The following is a 16834-nucleotide window of genomic DNA, read 5'->3' as shown; positions in this document are numbered from 1 at the left end:
AAGAAATTATTCTGGGCATTCATATAATTTGCATCCTGATAAAAAGCAGTGATGTGCCTCCTATTCCTCCTTCAGTTACCCAGCTGCTATATAAAATTCTGGCATTCCAACATCAGATAGAAACCAATTATGGAAAATTATAAGACAAAAAGCACAAAACTTAAAAGGGTAAAAGATAAAGACTAAAACAAAAAACAAACTCTTTCCAATATAGCTTGGAATATTAAATATCAAAAAGCATCAACAAAAATTGAATTAAAATAATAAAATAATTACAAGGTATGTAATTATCAAAGTATGTAGCAAAGAATTAAAGGACACTACTAGGAAGAAATTTAACACTCAGAAAACCCGTATCTTAGAAAAAAGTCATCTATACATTTTTGAATGCACTGATATGTCTTATCTTTTCAAGAATCACCTAATAAATATTACCTTCAACTTACCCTTTTTCTTTGGTTAAAATTTAATCTGCAATACTCAAACTAGAAATCTGTGGCTAGAAATGGATATTTAAAACTTAAGATATGCCCTGCATCTGGTCAGGAAGCAGTGAGAGCATATCATATACACACATCCATAAAGTACCAAACTTGAGAACGCACAATGAACAAATTTAACTTTCTTTTAAATAATAGAAAGGGAAACAAACTTCTGTAATAACCTCTGCTGTATCACAGCTCTCCTTGTCTTGAGTCATACAACAGATAAAGAGTAGTTACACAGGCACCATATAACATAATGAATTCTTATCCTTATGAAACAATAAATTACTCACACTTAATGCTAAATCAGTTGAGTGAAGACTAGAAAAGAAAAACTTATGTGCAAGATCAAATTTATATTCCATTAAAAGACTCAAATTCTAAGTATTATACCTTTATGCATTAAGGCTTTAGATGGGGGCAGGTGGGGAAAAACACTTTCAAACAGTACACAGGCTGTTACTCCATATGTGTTTGCAGGACTATAATAAATGTTTTTAATCTATGAAACATCTGGGACTAAAAATCCCATTTATACTTTTTTTTTTTAAGATGGAATACTTTTAAAGTGCATAGCATAGCTTCTACAATATAAATCTGCACAAAACTAACAGCATGGGTCTATCCTTCAGGCTTTTTCTAGGAGTATAAAATATGCAGAATCCTACCAGGCCATATTGCCATGGGCTGTGTTGTCAAGGTGACAGAGTAGCTCCAGGGTTTGAGTGTTGCTTGATGAATCATCAGGGGATTCATGACTGCCTGATTCCAATTCCTTCGGCATCCTCCAAACAGCAGCACATGTCATGACTTTAGTGTCTGAAGCTAAGCAACAGAGAATAATGTCAACAGATCATTGTATGGGAGACGTATTTTGTACACACTGCACCAACATTTACACAAATCTATAAGCAATGCACATCTGCTGTTTGAAATATTTAAAAATATAATGCCAAGATGAATTCAAAGAATGCAGAATGTGGCTACAGACACAGACCTCAAGTTAGCAGTCAAGTTGCTGCAAAACTCCTAATTAGCACGATTTAATGTGTGTCTCCCTGAACAAAAGGAAAATTCAGTGCTCATGAAAACTCTTTGAGACACACATTTTCCAAGTTTCATTCCCCATACTAATGCTAATGAAAATGACCCACAAGTTACACTGTTTGATTCCTAAACAGTAAAGATACAGACATCATTTAAACATTTTCTTTTAACAGCTATCTTCAGTTTAATCCAGAGAATTGTCTCACATCCTTTACTACCAGTAACTGTTTATTGCAAAATTATGTTTCCCATGTAAGTACATGCCTCTAACCCCAGCAAATAAAAACGGCTTCCAAAAAAAGAGAAACTGAACTAACATGCATATAGTCAAGTATTACAAGTTATGAAGAACAAGACAACTGTAGATGGAGGAGAAAATACCATACGGTCTGTGCACATATGGCATTGCCCATCACCCAATATAGCAATTTGTAGCAGTGCAGAATGGGAGGAGACCAGAGCAGCAGTGCATATGTTCATGCTGTTCCAGCCACTGGTCCCAGGTTCACTGAAGACGAACGGGTTGGTGTGATCCACTCCAGCAGAAACAAAGGAACCAGTCACAGCCACGGTAAGCAAAAGCAGGGGAGTGACTGCTGGCTGTGAGATGAGCTAAATGAGAAGTCCAGAGGATAAGCAGCAAGGAGAGATACATTTTCTTTTCTGAGGTAATTTTAGAGGCCTCTATCTCAAAGTACATTTTAGCTGATTTTAGTCAAGAGCATCTGATTATAGAGCCGTGAGCAATTGTGACCAACTTCATCAGGGGAAAGGAAAATGGCAGTAACTGTAAGGAGAGTGTCTTCAAGAGGAGGGAAAGACACTGAAAAGGCCTTCTCTGGCTAAAATAGTAGCAATGGAGAAAAAAATAGCTATTACAAATATCACCAATCTGGATACTCTATATAGAAAAAAAGGCACCCAAACAACACAGAATAGGACGAAGACTAGGACGAAGAATAGGACTATATCTGATATATAGTAAGTCCTGAATACAAGAGTGTTTAAACTGCAGATATATTAAATAAAAGAAAAAAAAAAAAAGGTAGTTCGGACAAACCTGTAGGAAAAAAGGGGGGGAAAAAGGCCATTTCTGTGACAGGAAAGGGATAGGAGGAGGACTTGATATGAATTCAGAACACACAATCACTTGATATTTGAGTCAAATACAGTAAAAAGAGACCATACATCTGAAGATGATAGAAAATTCCTTATTTATTAACACTTAATTGAACTAATTGTAGAGCATGCTAACTAAATAGCTATTTCTGAATCATTTCAGGCAAATTGTTTACTCTAGATCTGCGTGCCACTGAGAAAGAGAAGAAAGCAGCAGTGGATGGCTACCTTTCCTCGGCATAGGGCAAATCCACATACAGTGTCCTTTGTACACCATGCAAGTAATAAATAACTTAAAGCGCAGTAAGAAGGGGAGATTTATCAAATGTTTCACTTCAATGTGACAGAACAGTAATGAACAGTGTCTGGTAGATTATAACTTCTAAAAGGTCTGTACCATGCATTTAAAGCATTAGCTTTTCCACTATTATCAAGATCATGGCAGAGAACCATAAAAGCAAATCATGGAAAACAAACTACATGTTCATCAAGCCATCTTTCCTCTCCAGAACTCCACTACAAATCTAAAGAGAATCTTAAAATTACACAAAGAAACTTAATCTTCGGGAAAGAGAATAAAAAAAAAAAAAAAGTGGCCTGCACAAAACACTTTTCAATGCACTGATAGGTCCTATCTTCCCCAAGAAGTACCTAATAAATATTACCTTTTTCTTTTTAGTTGAAATTTAACCAACAAGGTTTCAACTAGTAATCAGTGGTGAGATAAATTCTTAAAATTTACAGTACAATCTATGATATAATTAAAAATGAAGAATCAGCTATCACTTCTGAAGTAGTTTTGGGATGGATGGGTGTGTTTTGGGTTTGCTTGGTTCTGAAGTTTTTTTGATGTTTTTTTGAGGATTTTTTTGTTGTTTCTGACAAGCTAGCTAACAAATAGAAATATTTATTCAGCCAGATTTTGAAAAGGATCAGACTGATTTTAAGTATTGTTCAGTTTTGATAAATTTAAAATTACTAGATATATACTAGAATATATTTAAGTATAATGAGATTATGAAGGTCATCTTACATAGCAGGTGTCTGAATACAGAAACCAAAGAGGGCCTTTCCACTCTCATGGTGTGACATGTGCAGAAATATCCAACAATGATCATTCATTATCCTGGTTCTGTTTCAATTCAGACTTTTTATTTCATTTACAAAAATCTGCTGTTACTCCACTTTTCTTAAAATTCTCAGATAATTGTGACGCTGCCTGTAAAATTTGCATAACCACCTCCTAAACAATATTTTTTCTGAAAAGTTACGGCAGACCACATTCTCATGGTTTCAACATTTCTTGCTAGTAGATGGCTAGGTGGTCCCAAATTATGTCAAACTGTGGTTGGTAAAACTTGGAGCACATGTATTAACATTTCTATGCCCTGCATCTGTTCAAGAAGCAGTGAGAACGTATCATACACACACACACATAAAGCAACAAACTTAAAAATATACAATAGACAAATTTACCTTTCTTCTGAATACCAGAAAGAAAAGTAAACAAATCCCTTTAATAAACTCCACAGTACTGAGCTCTCCTTTTCCTGCCTGAAGCAAGACAAATGAGTAGCTATACTGGCACCATATTATATGAATTCTAATCGTTAACAAATAAAATACTTCCACATAAGCCAAATCAGTTGAGGGAAGACTGAAAAACAAAGACTGAAGTGCAACATCAAATTTATACTCCATAAAAAGATTGACATTTCAAGTATTGCTGCTTTGCATGGCAAAGGTTTTACATGGAGGGAGGTGAGGAGAAACACATTCTCAAGACATCTTTCCTCTTACCACAGCACCACAATCTTAAGGACAGCCTTGAAATGACGTTTTACCTTCTTAAGACTGGAATATTAGTTCCTTGCACAATTAGATTTCCAGACTGAAAAGCCTAAAACAACTAAACAAGCATTATTTTGAAGACTGAGGGAGGCCAAAGCATAAGCATATATGTATGTGTACATATAGAGAGAGAAAAATCCCCCAGAAACTTGATGTGATCCAGGCTCCTGTAACACTTTGGAGGTTTGAAAACTGAAGTACAAGTTGGTGAAGAATTTCATATGCAGAATTTTGTGCAGTTCCATGCCTCTTTTACTTCACTGGAATGAGTGGTGAGAGATAAATTAAATTGAACATTAGAAAGGGATAACACTAAAAGCCAACAAGCACAAAACTTCAACACTCAGCACAGACATTATTGTCTGCTTTCAGCTGGGTTTGGTGATGCTCAGGGAAAGTGACAGGCCAGTTTCCAGCTGCTGAATGTCCATCCATCTTGAACTGTATGTGCATTGCAAATATTCTAATTTTAAACTTTGGAGAAATTCTGGAATTAGATACATGGCTGAAATCCGTAGAAGAAAGACTTTATTAAGAGCACTACTAACTTCTCCTTGGACAGTTCTCACACTTTATTAATTCTCAGATGTGTGAAACCAAAATGGAATTTCCACAGCCACCCAGAGAAGTAATTTTAAATATGGCTGGCCTAAAGGAAGGCTTAATTTACCTTTATATAAGGAACTTTTTAAAATATACCATTTTCTCCTTTGGAAAAGAGAGGTCAAATCTAAGTGCTGAATTAAAGTGTCATTCTTCTGATAGATTAAGTGGAGCTTTTTCTAGGTCACCATTCCTCTTAATCGAACAACCACTAGCTACAAACCTACTGAAATCCATAAACACAAACAGGAACTCTCACTGCACAGAAATCAAAGACCCACAACAAGCTTTCCATGGCCACATGAAAAGCTCATTAACAGTACACAGTATTTGTGGCATTACCCATATAGCCTTATTTCCCAAGGAATCACATGAAAATTTAAAAATCCAGTGTTACTAGGTAATTTCACTACCATCTCTGTAGTGCCACTGCTTATCTAGAATGCCTACAGGCAAAGAGAAACTCCAGGTTTTCCCATCTTTTACTATCTTCACATCACATTACTGCACATATGCATAAAAAATGACAATGTTTTTATCTACCAGCTCGCATATTCTCTCTTTAAAATGCTAAAAGACAAGTGTGAAACTAATATTTAAGTGGCAATGCCAGTTATTCTGTAAAAGAATGAAAACCAAGCTAAACAGTGTCTCTATGCTGTGCTTCTATGCCTTCTTTAAAAGGAATGCCTCTTTTATATAGTTGGAAACCATCTCTACTTCATACCTAAACAAGAATTTTTATTTATGTCACAGCACCAATGCAGAAGAGAATAGATAAGGTTCTGTTTAAGTTTTATCACTGAGTGTATTAAGAAAAATGTTACAGGGTTTACTAAGCACTATTGAACTTTCATAGGGAATAAGTCAAAGGTTTTAAGAAGGATGTCTCGTATTCCTCACACATTGTTCACGTAAAATGATCCAGAAATGAGACAATGAACTGTTGAATCTTTGTCATATTTGTTCTTCCTCATTCAAGAGGGGGAAATATTTGCTCCTCCTCATCCCTTATCTAATTCATCATACATCTTCAGTATATCTTTTGCTAGGTATAGCTAAGTATGGAGCTAAATGTACTTGTTCCAACTGTAACAACCCTCTGTTAACCACTATTTCCCCAAGTCCACCACTATTATCTCCTGGACAGAGTATAATATCTGCTAGAGTGACTGCACATAGTTTCATCTACCCAGTTCTGTTGAAATGATCCTGGCTTACAAACAAGCAAAGCAGAATTTAAGAAATAAACAAGTAATCCTGTACTTTGACAGCACTGAATTAGGAAGCAACTATGCATGAAGCTGGTAGTAATAAAGGTACAGTAATCAAACGTAAGAAATAAACTTTGCTGAGTTCAAACTTTGTTGAGTTCAGCCAAAGCCTAAGAGATAATCATGGCTATAGAACATGAGGCCATCTTTGGTGTCTACTTCACAAATGGAGTAAGCGAGAAAACGCTCTGCATGCAGACTGTACAATTTGCAAAGGGTCACAATGTGGTCGATCAATACCAATTTTCCCTGAAGCACGCAAAAGAACTGCTCAATGAGGACTATTTCCATGACAATTTTTAGCTTTATACTACCAGCTGGTTCCAACACTGAAAAAAAAGCAAAAGCTGTAGATTGGTGGGACATCCCATTTATCTTCCTCCAAACACTGTTCCCCTTGGAGAATTGCTCCAACTTAAATTAAGATAAAGAAATAAGCCTGGGGGAAAATTATCTGCCTGAAATTTAAAAATAAGAGGAAGTTACTAACCAGAGGTCAAAAAGAAACACACCTGTACAGTTAACTACAAGTACCTATTATTCCTTGATAAAGTTCCTTCATGCACAAGAAATCAATTCACTGCACTGCTGCTGCTGGAACACAGTAGACATTCCTTAAAAACTACACAATCATTTCTGGATTGGATGCAAAAACAAAAATCTATGGAAATAAGAACACTGCTGATTCCAGATGCAATAAAGTTGTTCAGGACACTGAAAGTCACTCCTGCTGTTGTAGAAAATTACTGTTTTTTATGAACTGGTAGGTTTTTAAGCTAGAAGGGATGGCCTGGGCACTTCATACTGCTCTTGATTTTGCATCAGCAATTCCTATAGTTGAAGACTTGCAGAATGAAAGAAGTAAGCTTTGTAATATTTCCAGACTTAGACAGAAGAACCTAAAATTTTAAGTAATTCAAAATTATTATAAAGATTCCTTCAGAAAATGACACAGACTGCAAAATTACAAAGAAGAAAATTGAGCATCAGATATCATGAATTCTGTTTATAAAGTCTTCTTAATTTATTCCCTTTAATAAATAACAGCTTCAAAATGGACTTAACATGAAACCTCAGTAAACATACTAAGATACCAATTGATATCTGGACTGATTGATGTAGTAAATCAGAATAGCCAAACAAGAAATACACAGTCTAATTTGTCACCATAGAGAGTAAGGGCACTTACTTAGACGTCTATTTGGTTTTATATTATTATGAACAAAATATCATACTTGCTATGCTAGACCTGTGATTTTCTAATTGAAAACAACCCAGTAATTTCATTATTTTCTCATGCATTACTGAAATTCTCACTCCTCAAATATGTTTTTTGTAAGAGAGCTAGAGAAAGAAACTCTTCTACTTCAAAGTCTAGTGGTCTGAGTTTTAACCAAAGAAAAGTCCAGAATAATCCCCAAAGCAAACCAAGAAAATCCCCAACAAAACAAAAGGCAAAAAAACCCCACCTGAAATTACTTTAGAGAGACTTTAATCAAATATTACTAAAACAAATATGAAATACAAAAAATCCAAAGAGTATATGGAATATAAAAACCAAACCCTCAGTGGAAGTGTGGATACTAATCAATATTCTGCAGTTTCAGCAAATGAAGACTAAATACATTCAGAAACACACCAACTCTGTTCGCCTGGTGTGGAATAATGCAGATCTAGGACTTGCTAAAACTCAGTATTATTCCTCACCCTGTTCACTCACTGGAGCTGCTTCTCCAAAAGGGAAGCTATTATTACCTTTTGAAGGAAATACAGATACTTGAAAAAAATAAAGGAGAAATTTATTTTAAGAGGAGTAATTAAAAACAATCTTTATTATTTCGCAACAAAGTTTAAAACAGTATTTTAACAAGTTAGCATCCCTCTAGAAAGATGTCACCCCTCAAGCAAACTGTTAAGAAGATATTACTATAATATAAAAGAAGTACAAGAAAAGAGTTTAAATGGACATTTAAGAAAAGCTACCACCTGCCCCTCTCACCCCTCCACTCTTATTCAACATATTCAAGTGGATCCTAATCCGAATTATATAGGTTCCACATCAGAGAACATTACAGTTCACTATTGTTCACTCATCCACCTGTCATGCTTCTGGCATATGTTGCTGAAGTCCTGACCTGTCAGAAGCTTCCAGCAGACCAGATATAGGTCCTCCATAGTAATATCACTTCACACACCACTTTAATCTTTGTGTTCAATCATTCTTTATGGTCTTTCTTAATGATACACACGATATATCACCCTTGATTGTTCTTCCTTCTCCCAAATTCCAGCCAATTATTGCTAGCTTCCAAGTCTCTTTCTGAATAATTCCAAAACACATTTTATAAATACACCACTAATTTAATATTTTAAAGTTAACTCTTGATCATCAGTAGCTATACACACCTGACTGTACTATCTACAGCAATGATGTTTTCATATTACTTTTTGCTGTCATTCTACTTTGTTCCCATGTGCTTAACCTTGAAACCTGAATGACAATGCTTCCTACATCACTGCCTGCAGACATTCACATTGAAGCTGGAGGAGCTGAAGTATCAGTGCCTGACAGGGTTTGCTCTTTGATCAGCTCAGGTGGTGCAAAGCCAGCTGTCTGCAGTTATTCTGTTGCCCAGGGAACAACAACTGAAGTGTGTACTTCCTAAATCTGCACAGGAGGCCCTTCTGCAGCATTGCCACAGCAGCTCGTGCTGTGCAAGGCTGAAGTGGTGAAGCTGCTATAGCTACAGCCCAGCTGGTGCCCATTAGTGCTCTCGGTATGACAGGAACAAGCAGCTAGTGTTCAGAACCCTCCTCCCCTCCACTGACAAACAGCACTCTTCTTTACCAATCGATGTGAACATCATTCTTCAAGTTTAATAGAATTAAGAAATAAAACCAAAATTACTCAGGTATGCATATTTTGTTTTTAAAAAGAATATGCTTTTCAGCATTTTTAATCAATTAATTAAAAAAATAAACAGTATTCTGTTTATTCAACATCATGTCCTTCACAGGCAAAAAAAAGGGGGGAAACAGACCATTCATTTTCTGGGTTAGTAGCTTCATCTTTTGTCCTAAGAGCCTGTGTATATTTTTTCTGAAATACAGAGAGTGAGACATGTATAGGAATAAAGAGTACTGGCAGTTTAATTTTTCTTTCCATTACTTAAATGCACTTTTCAGCTACCAAAAACCAAACATTGATTTAAAAAAAAAAACACAAAAAAAACCCAAAAAGCCACAAACCCCACCAGTCCGCAAAAAAACAAGAAAAAAAAATAAAAACCAACAACCAAACAAACCCGCAACACATGGAAACACAGCAGCTCACTTTTCATCTTAATAGTATATGTTAGCATTGTATATACTGATGTCCAAGGAGGTTTTAAAAACCTCACCTGCTGCACATCAACATAGATAGAACGATCTAGGAGTATGCAAAGGCATGGGGTATGACATGGAGAAACAGGTAAACCCATCATTTTCTATTGAAGAACAGGAGACACTGTGCAGAAAGCAGGCAGTCAAATTGGAAAAGGCATAAATTGCACTCTTATAGGCTGATGCTTCTTATGCTATTCCAAGGTGATTTGAGACAATGTTTCAGCACAGACCTTTTCTGATGATATACTCTGCAGACATACATATGTTTGAGGGAAGTCAAAATTCACTGATTGCACTTCTGGAACTCTGCCATATGGGGACAGCCCAAGTAAAAATCTGCAGCCATTGCTATACTGGTGAGCTGAACTCTACTCTTCAGGCAGAATTTGGCTGCAGTAATGTAAAAGCTGCAACAACAGTGAGAGGCACACAAGCAAAAAGGTATTGGCTGGCCATATAAAAATAATTCGTGAGATTTAACTCTGTGCTGAGGAAAGCTGCACAGTACACCAATGAAACTTAATGAGGGATATTTACACGTTGGATTCCATTATCACAAAGGCGAGTGGAGCTGAACAGCATTGTCCACACTGCTACTTTTACACACACAATAGTTGTCGCATGGAGGCAACTAATTTTCATCACCAACAAAACCACGGCAGCTGTCACTGAAATAAGATTAAATTAAACCAATACACTTAAGTTCCCACTTGATATTTCAAAAAGTATTAACAATTGTACTCCTTAACCAGTTGATGGGAACTGCACACCACTTATCCCCCTATTGAATCGGATATCTTAATAGACAGTTACACATTCAAGAATATATCTAAATAACCTCCAGCAATCCCACTCTACTTCATAGGAGTTCCAAAGACAAATATAACTTCTGTAATAAGTCTACCTCAAGCAGGACAAATGCCACTCCATCCAACATGAGCAGTTTATATGGCTGCCTCAAGGTTAACGAACCAAGTTCTAACCACCAGCTCAACCGGAAAAGGTAGGTTCACTACCCCTTCTATCAGCCTTGCATAGTCTCCACTTGGTACTTCCCCCCAACAGAAATCCAGATGTGTGGCCACAAGCAACACACACAAAATTTCTTCCAGCAATAACTTGGGATTCAAAGCTTAGATCTCGGAATCATAAGCTGCCTGTATCTTTACACTAACTGGACAATTTGGGAAGCTAGCTTCCAGATGTGCTCACACATCAAGCAAAAGTAATTAATAGAAGAAAATAAACATCTACCAGCTGGGTACACTATTTTGAGATACATTCTGTTTTCTGTTCATTAGATCAGTTACAAATGCTGCAATATGAAAGGTATTCTTTTTAATACAAGAAAAACGTGGTTGGGATTTTTTGTAGTTGAAGGTATCAATAACTAGCACATCAAAAGGTCTAGAGAAAGAAAAAGACTGAATATTGCAATATGCAAGTCAGTAGTTTTCTCAACTTGACACATTCAAACAATACATCATGTCATTAGTTGGCTGCTAACTATGCAGTTCTCATTTGTTTACACCTAAGAAACACTCACAGGAGAGAAACCCCACCGCATTTTTTTATTAGAACTCAAGTGGAGAAAGATATATAGCTCATCCCAAAAAGGCTTATAATCTAGAAAAGCAATTATGAAAACATAACCAAATAGAAACAAACCCAGAAATACCTTGGTGGTCAAATCTTCAGCTCAGATATGGGATACAATTCCTTACTAGTACTGACCAAGTACACCTTATGTTTATTTCAAATGCAGAAACTTATTGGTGTGTGCAATCTTGCTGGGATTAGAGGTATAGATCTTTAGGAGGGACAGATCAGGAAGGTGACAAGGGAGAACCACCCTTTATGAACATCAGCAACTAGACTGCATAGAGCTTCCAGCTCCAATGAGAGATTATGGTTTAGGATTAGAAGGTAGACCAAGGTGGCAACAACATAGTTGGTGTCTGCTAGAAGGACGGAACAAAGGATAGCTCAATCTTCTGACAATAAGAAGGAGTTTCATATTTATATACTTGGTCCTTGTGTAGGACTTTAACAAACTCAGTGTCTAGTGGAGGGGTCTTTGCTGTCCTCAGGATTGAGGGATCCCAGGCTACCAAGACCAGTGGGAAAGTCAAGTTTGGGAATATTTAAAGAAATTGGATCCTAGTAGTAATGCATTCACAAGAACTGAGGAATGGCCAATGTATTTATGAGGCCAGTTTCAATTAACTTTGAAAGGTCATGGTGCTGAAGAGAGGTTCCTGAGGACTCTGAAAAAGTAAATGGCATTCCTGCATTTAAGATGAACAAAAAGGATCTATACACTAGTCAGTCTCCCCCTTAATGCCCAGGAAGGTGACAGATTAAGAAAATCTGAAAAATATTTCTAAACATGAGGTGACTGGGACTAGTCAGTACAGATTTATGAAGCAGATATCATATCTGAAAAATATGATTGTGTTCTGCAGTCAAAATTAAATTAAAAACAGGCTTGGTAAAAATGGGAAGAGCACCTGATGTTATTTACTTTTAACAAGCCTTTGGTCCATAATATCCTCACAGGTAAACTGAAGACAGGAGGGTTTGTTGCACTGAGGGTGGCTGCGACAAACCTCAGGTCCCATGATTTCAGGGCAGAGGGTGGCGGAAAAATAAACAGGAGAGGGAGCAGTAGTTGGCACTAGGAAAATAACACTTTAATAAGCAATAAAAGAAAATACGGAAAATGCCCAAAAGCCGACCTACAATAACCATGGAGAGAACTCTGTGGGGGTGACCAACCACAGACAAGACAAAGGAAGGCACAATGATATATAACCTTAGGGAACGAACATTCTAGTAGCCTGACCATATAGGGAGCAACGTTACCCAGTCTGTAACTGACACATAACTTATTTAACATAATAAAAGAGGGGTATCTTGGGAAAGACTTCTAACTCAAATGAAACATTCCCACAGCTTCAGACAGATTGCTCTTCAGAGGCAATAGTTGGCTGGCTTGTGTCCCTGGCCAGGTTGAACTCCATAAGGGCTGGGTTCAAAACTGGTTGAACTGCCATTCTCAAAGGGTTGTGATCAGTGACATAAAAGTCATCTGAAGCCAGTCACTACTGGTGTGTCTCAGGGGCTGGCAGTGTGGCCAGCACTGTTCAGCATCTTCATTAATGACCTCAGGGAACATCAGTGGGACAGAAACAGGCTGGAGAAACAGACCAACAGGAACCTCAAAGTTTAACAATGCTCTGCAGAAAGGGCCCTGAAGGTCATGGTGACCGTAATTTTGATTATAAGGAACAGTGGAGAAATGCTGTTTGTTTACTAGATGGCACGTGTACTCACAGTGGATATCATAAAACTATGCTGAGCTGCAAAACAGTCTTCACAACATCAAAAGAGACAAAATATTAACCTTGAATCTCATACCTCCTGTAGCTCTGTCAGTCAAATTGCTGCAGTAGCAGAAATATCTAAGTTTTATGTCTAATGGTCAGGAACATTTTTTTGTTTGCTGACACATAAAAACCTCATGCAAGAGAATTAAGGTTGCAAACTATCACCCAGAAAAAGGGGAAAAATCTCAAATTAAAATAGTCCTCAAAACATTTTAACATGGTTTCATATGAGGACTTGCAGATAATAGAATATGCTACAGAATCAATGTCATCAGATAACTAAAATGTCTCAAGATTCGCTAGTTTATAAATATAATTTTGCTAACTATTTAAGATATTGCTAGTACTTGAATTGTGATCTTGATAAGTCAGCAAGACGGGAAAAAAAAGAGAAAAAGATAAATAAGAAATAATCTTTATCATTGTCTTAAGAGTATGAAGCAAGAGACACTCCCTCAGCTTCTCCAACTGTCCAAGAAGGATAGGATAATGGAAAATGAAAGCAGGCTATCTTTTCATGGTAGAAAGGTCACAAAATATGGAATGCAAAAAAAAATGAGATTACAAAATGTCCTAACATTTACTGGAAAGAACTTGCACAGTATACTTGGCTTCACTTGCATTATTTTGGAATAACTCTGAATTCTAGTCCAAAACTAGTCTAATACAGAGAAAAGCAAGCCTTTAACTTTCACTTATGTGACAAACTCATTGGACAAAAATTCCTAGACACAAACTGTAAGAATTTACATGTTTCCGAAAAATGTTATTTACCCCTACAATAGCACTGACTGGAGATGGCAAAAGAGCACATTGTCTTGCAGTCTTTTATATTAGTTCAGACCAATATTTGAAAATAGAGTTTAAAAACTATTTCAAATTAGACACAGAAAAACACTTCTTTTGTTCTAAGCTAAAAAAATAAAAGGGAAGAGAATTAAACCTTCTAACAGTGAAAGAGAGAGCAGTCTGATAATTCAAGAGATTATTCCTCAGTGACAGCACTAATTCAGAAGCATTTTATCCACTTTCTGCATTTAAAGCACTCTTTTTTGACCATTCTGTAATACTTGAATTTCTGTCATTTTCTCTCCTCCCTCTTCTGACATTCATTCTCTTTTGCTTCATACCAAAAATGTTGCAATTATCCTGATAATCGCTGTCAAATAAAGATGAAATCCTAAATCAAGGGATAACAAGGATCTGTGCTTCAAGTTAACTATATTATACATGGTCCATGGTCCCACAGTTTTCACTATACAGTGGCTCTTACACACTGGCTGAGACACTACTGAGTTTGACTACTCCTACAGCAGGGTCACATACAAGCAAGATTATAGCACAGACTATGGTAAGACAACTATGTTACCTCTCATTTGGATAGAACTCAATATGTATCTATGCATAGAGACCTTCAAATTTGAACACAATTAACATTAAACGATTTCTCAAGCTGTTCTTCACTTGTTTAGCATTTTTTTACCATTTCACTTAAAACCTTACAGCAAGCTACTTGTAAAGGAACACAGATTACAAATAACAGCTAAAATTCCTAGGAAAAAACCATGTTAAAACGTTAAAAGAACATTAGGAGAACACCAAGGACATTTGTTTCTTCCTTCAAACTACGGGAATAAATCTTCTGTACATCCCACCACTGCTGCTGAGAAGAGGGAATATTTAAAGATGCATTCCACTTCTGTGCCTATTTTAATGACTATAGCATATCCCATGGCTGTACCAATGATTTCCCTACACAGAGTCCTTTCATTACAGCAAAGCAAAAGTGTCACCTGCTGTCTTTAATACTAAGCAGATGAAGCATCACCAGCAGCATTATTTCCAGTATCCTTACTGATGAATTTCTCTGAGGAAAAGTTTTTTAATACACGAGTTTACTGTGTGTATGTGCAATGCACCAGACAGCCATAACTCATTGTCGATTTATTGTTTTGAAATAATGGATTTTAAAGGCAAATTATTTTCAACAAAATTAAATACTAGTTTTGTGTTTGTATGCTCTATATCTACAAATGCAAGCTATTTGTATGAAGTCTTCATAACCACTGCACCAGGACACCTATCTTGTTTGAAAAAATCCAAGTGAGAACCAGGATGTGTGTGCAACCATGCCTGCCTGCATGTGGAAATTTGCAGGTAACAGCTTTGTCCAGTCACACTTCCTTTTGCCCTCTGGTGGCCTTCTATGTCCCTACACGAAACAGAAGTGCAGAACCTATTTGTGCAGGAGTTTAAAAATACATTTGAACTTGGACAATAAATGAGTTTCCACATATGTTTCTACAAATCTGAATAAGAATTTAAATTCTTAGGAGAAGCAGGGGCAAGCACAAATACAAAAGATGACAGCAACATAGAAACTTAATAATTATGCTTTTAAATTTAGATTAGATAGAGATTCCGCTTTTAAATTTAGTTTTACCTCTTCCTAATGAAAGGAATTCATCTAGCTTTATCTCATGGATTTAAAACAAAGATTTATCTGGAAGGCTAAAGTTAAAACCAGAGGAGGCATTCCACTATAAGCTCCTGAAACAGCATTATTAGTGTAACACTGTCAACTACTAGTCTTGCAGACCTGACACTTTAAGGTAATTTCATGCCATGCAAAAGGTGAGAATAGAAGGACTCAAAAGACGAGCTCCTTTGTTTACAGAAGTTAGTTAATGCACGTAGAGAAAAACAGTTCAAACCATCCCAACATGATGCTGTACTCTAAAGTGGTAGTTACAGTTCAGGAACAGCTCTTGATATTAAGACTGACAGTTTTCTGAGCCTTATGTGCAGCAGTAGATGAGGAAATCAGCAAAACATCAGCATCCTTACAAAGGGCACAGAGAACAAAAGAGAAGTGATTGTTTCACAGCCCCATGAAAACCTTATCAGGTTTTCTATGAACTCAGAAATCACCAAGCTGGCAAACAACTGCAGTTCATGATCTGATTCAGCATTTGGTATCCGAAAGCAGATAGAAAAAAAGAACCTTCTTCAGAAGAAAGAACTAGTACAAGAGAATTGTCATAGCTAGAAATTTAATCTTGCCTCAATGAATGCATGCACCTAATACCAATAATTAAACATTCTCTTCAAATTCAGTAGCTTGAAGCTTTCATTTTAATTCATCAAGATTCTTTAAGACAAACCTACAACACCTGCTAATCCTTATCACAACAAAACTGCCCCATAGCTCCAGACACTATAAAAATGCTATACAAAAAAGAATAACTGTTTCAAAATATCCTCTTCTCTAGAAGGCTGAAATTATCAATAAAATGATTACTCTTAGTTTTGTGGGAAAAGCTACACAATAGAACCACCGTATTATTGAGATCAGTAGAACAGAAATTCTTGACCAGACCTTCATACCATAATTTATTTCATATACATCTTTATCATGTCTTTCATCTAATTTCTGAAGTACCTGCATGTTTCCGTTCAATACATTTTCCAAAACAAACAGTCTGTATTTATAGAAGTCTGTAATGGAAAACAATTACAGGTATTTCATTTTTTGGCAACTTAAAATAATGTCAGGTACAGGTCTCCAGCCCTGAGGCCAGAAAGCACAATCAAACTGAATTTTTTTGCAGGCTAAGTTAAAAGAAGGAGTCTACAGTCCAATTAATCATGAATTTCTTGGGCTACATCTGGGCATCAT

General features: G+C 36.4%; 1 protein-coding gene across 3 annotated transcripts in view; it reads right to left on the bottom strand.

Annotated features, from left to right (window-relative positions):
- Positions 1-16834, bottom strand: part of EIPR1 (EARP complex and GARP complex interacting protein 1) — a 75193-nt gene that overhangs the window by 37514 nt on the left and 20845 nt on the right. For all 3 annotated transcript variants that reach the window (XM_058836106.1, XM_058836107.1, XM_058836108.1), the window contains one exon: positions 1154-1310. In XM_058836106.1, the coding sequence (XP_058692089.1) occupies positions 1154-1310 (157 nt within the window). The remainder of the gene's footprint in view (positions 1-1153; positions 1311-16834) is intronic.

The sequence above is a fragment of the Poecile atricapillus genome, chromosome 3, assembly GCF_030490865.1.
Source record: "Poecile atricapillus isolate bPoeAtr1 chromosome 3, bPoeAtr1.hap1, whole genome shotgun sequence".
NCBI classification, from domain to species: Eukaryota; Metazoa; Chordata; class Aves; order Passeriformes; family Paridae; genus Poecile; species Poecile atricapillus.
Note: the sequence above shows the minus strand (reverse complement) of the source record. Positions and strands in the feature narration are given on the sequence as shown.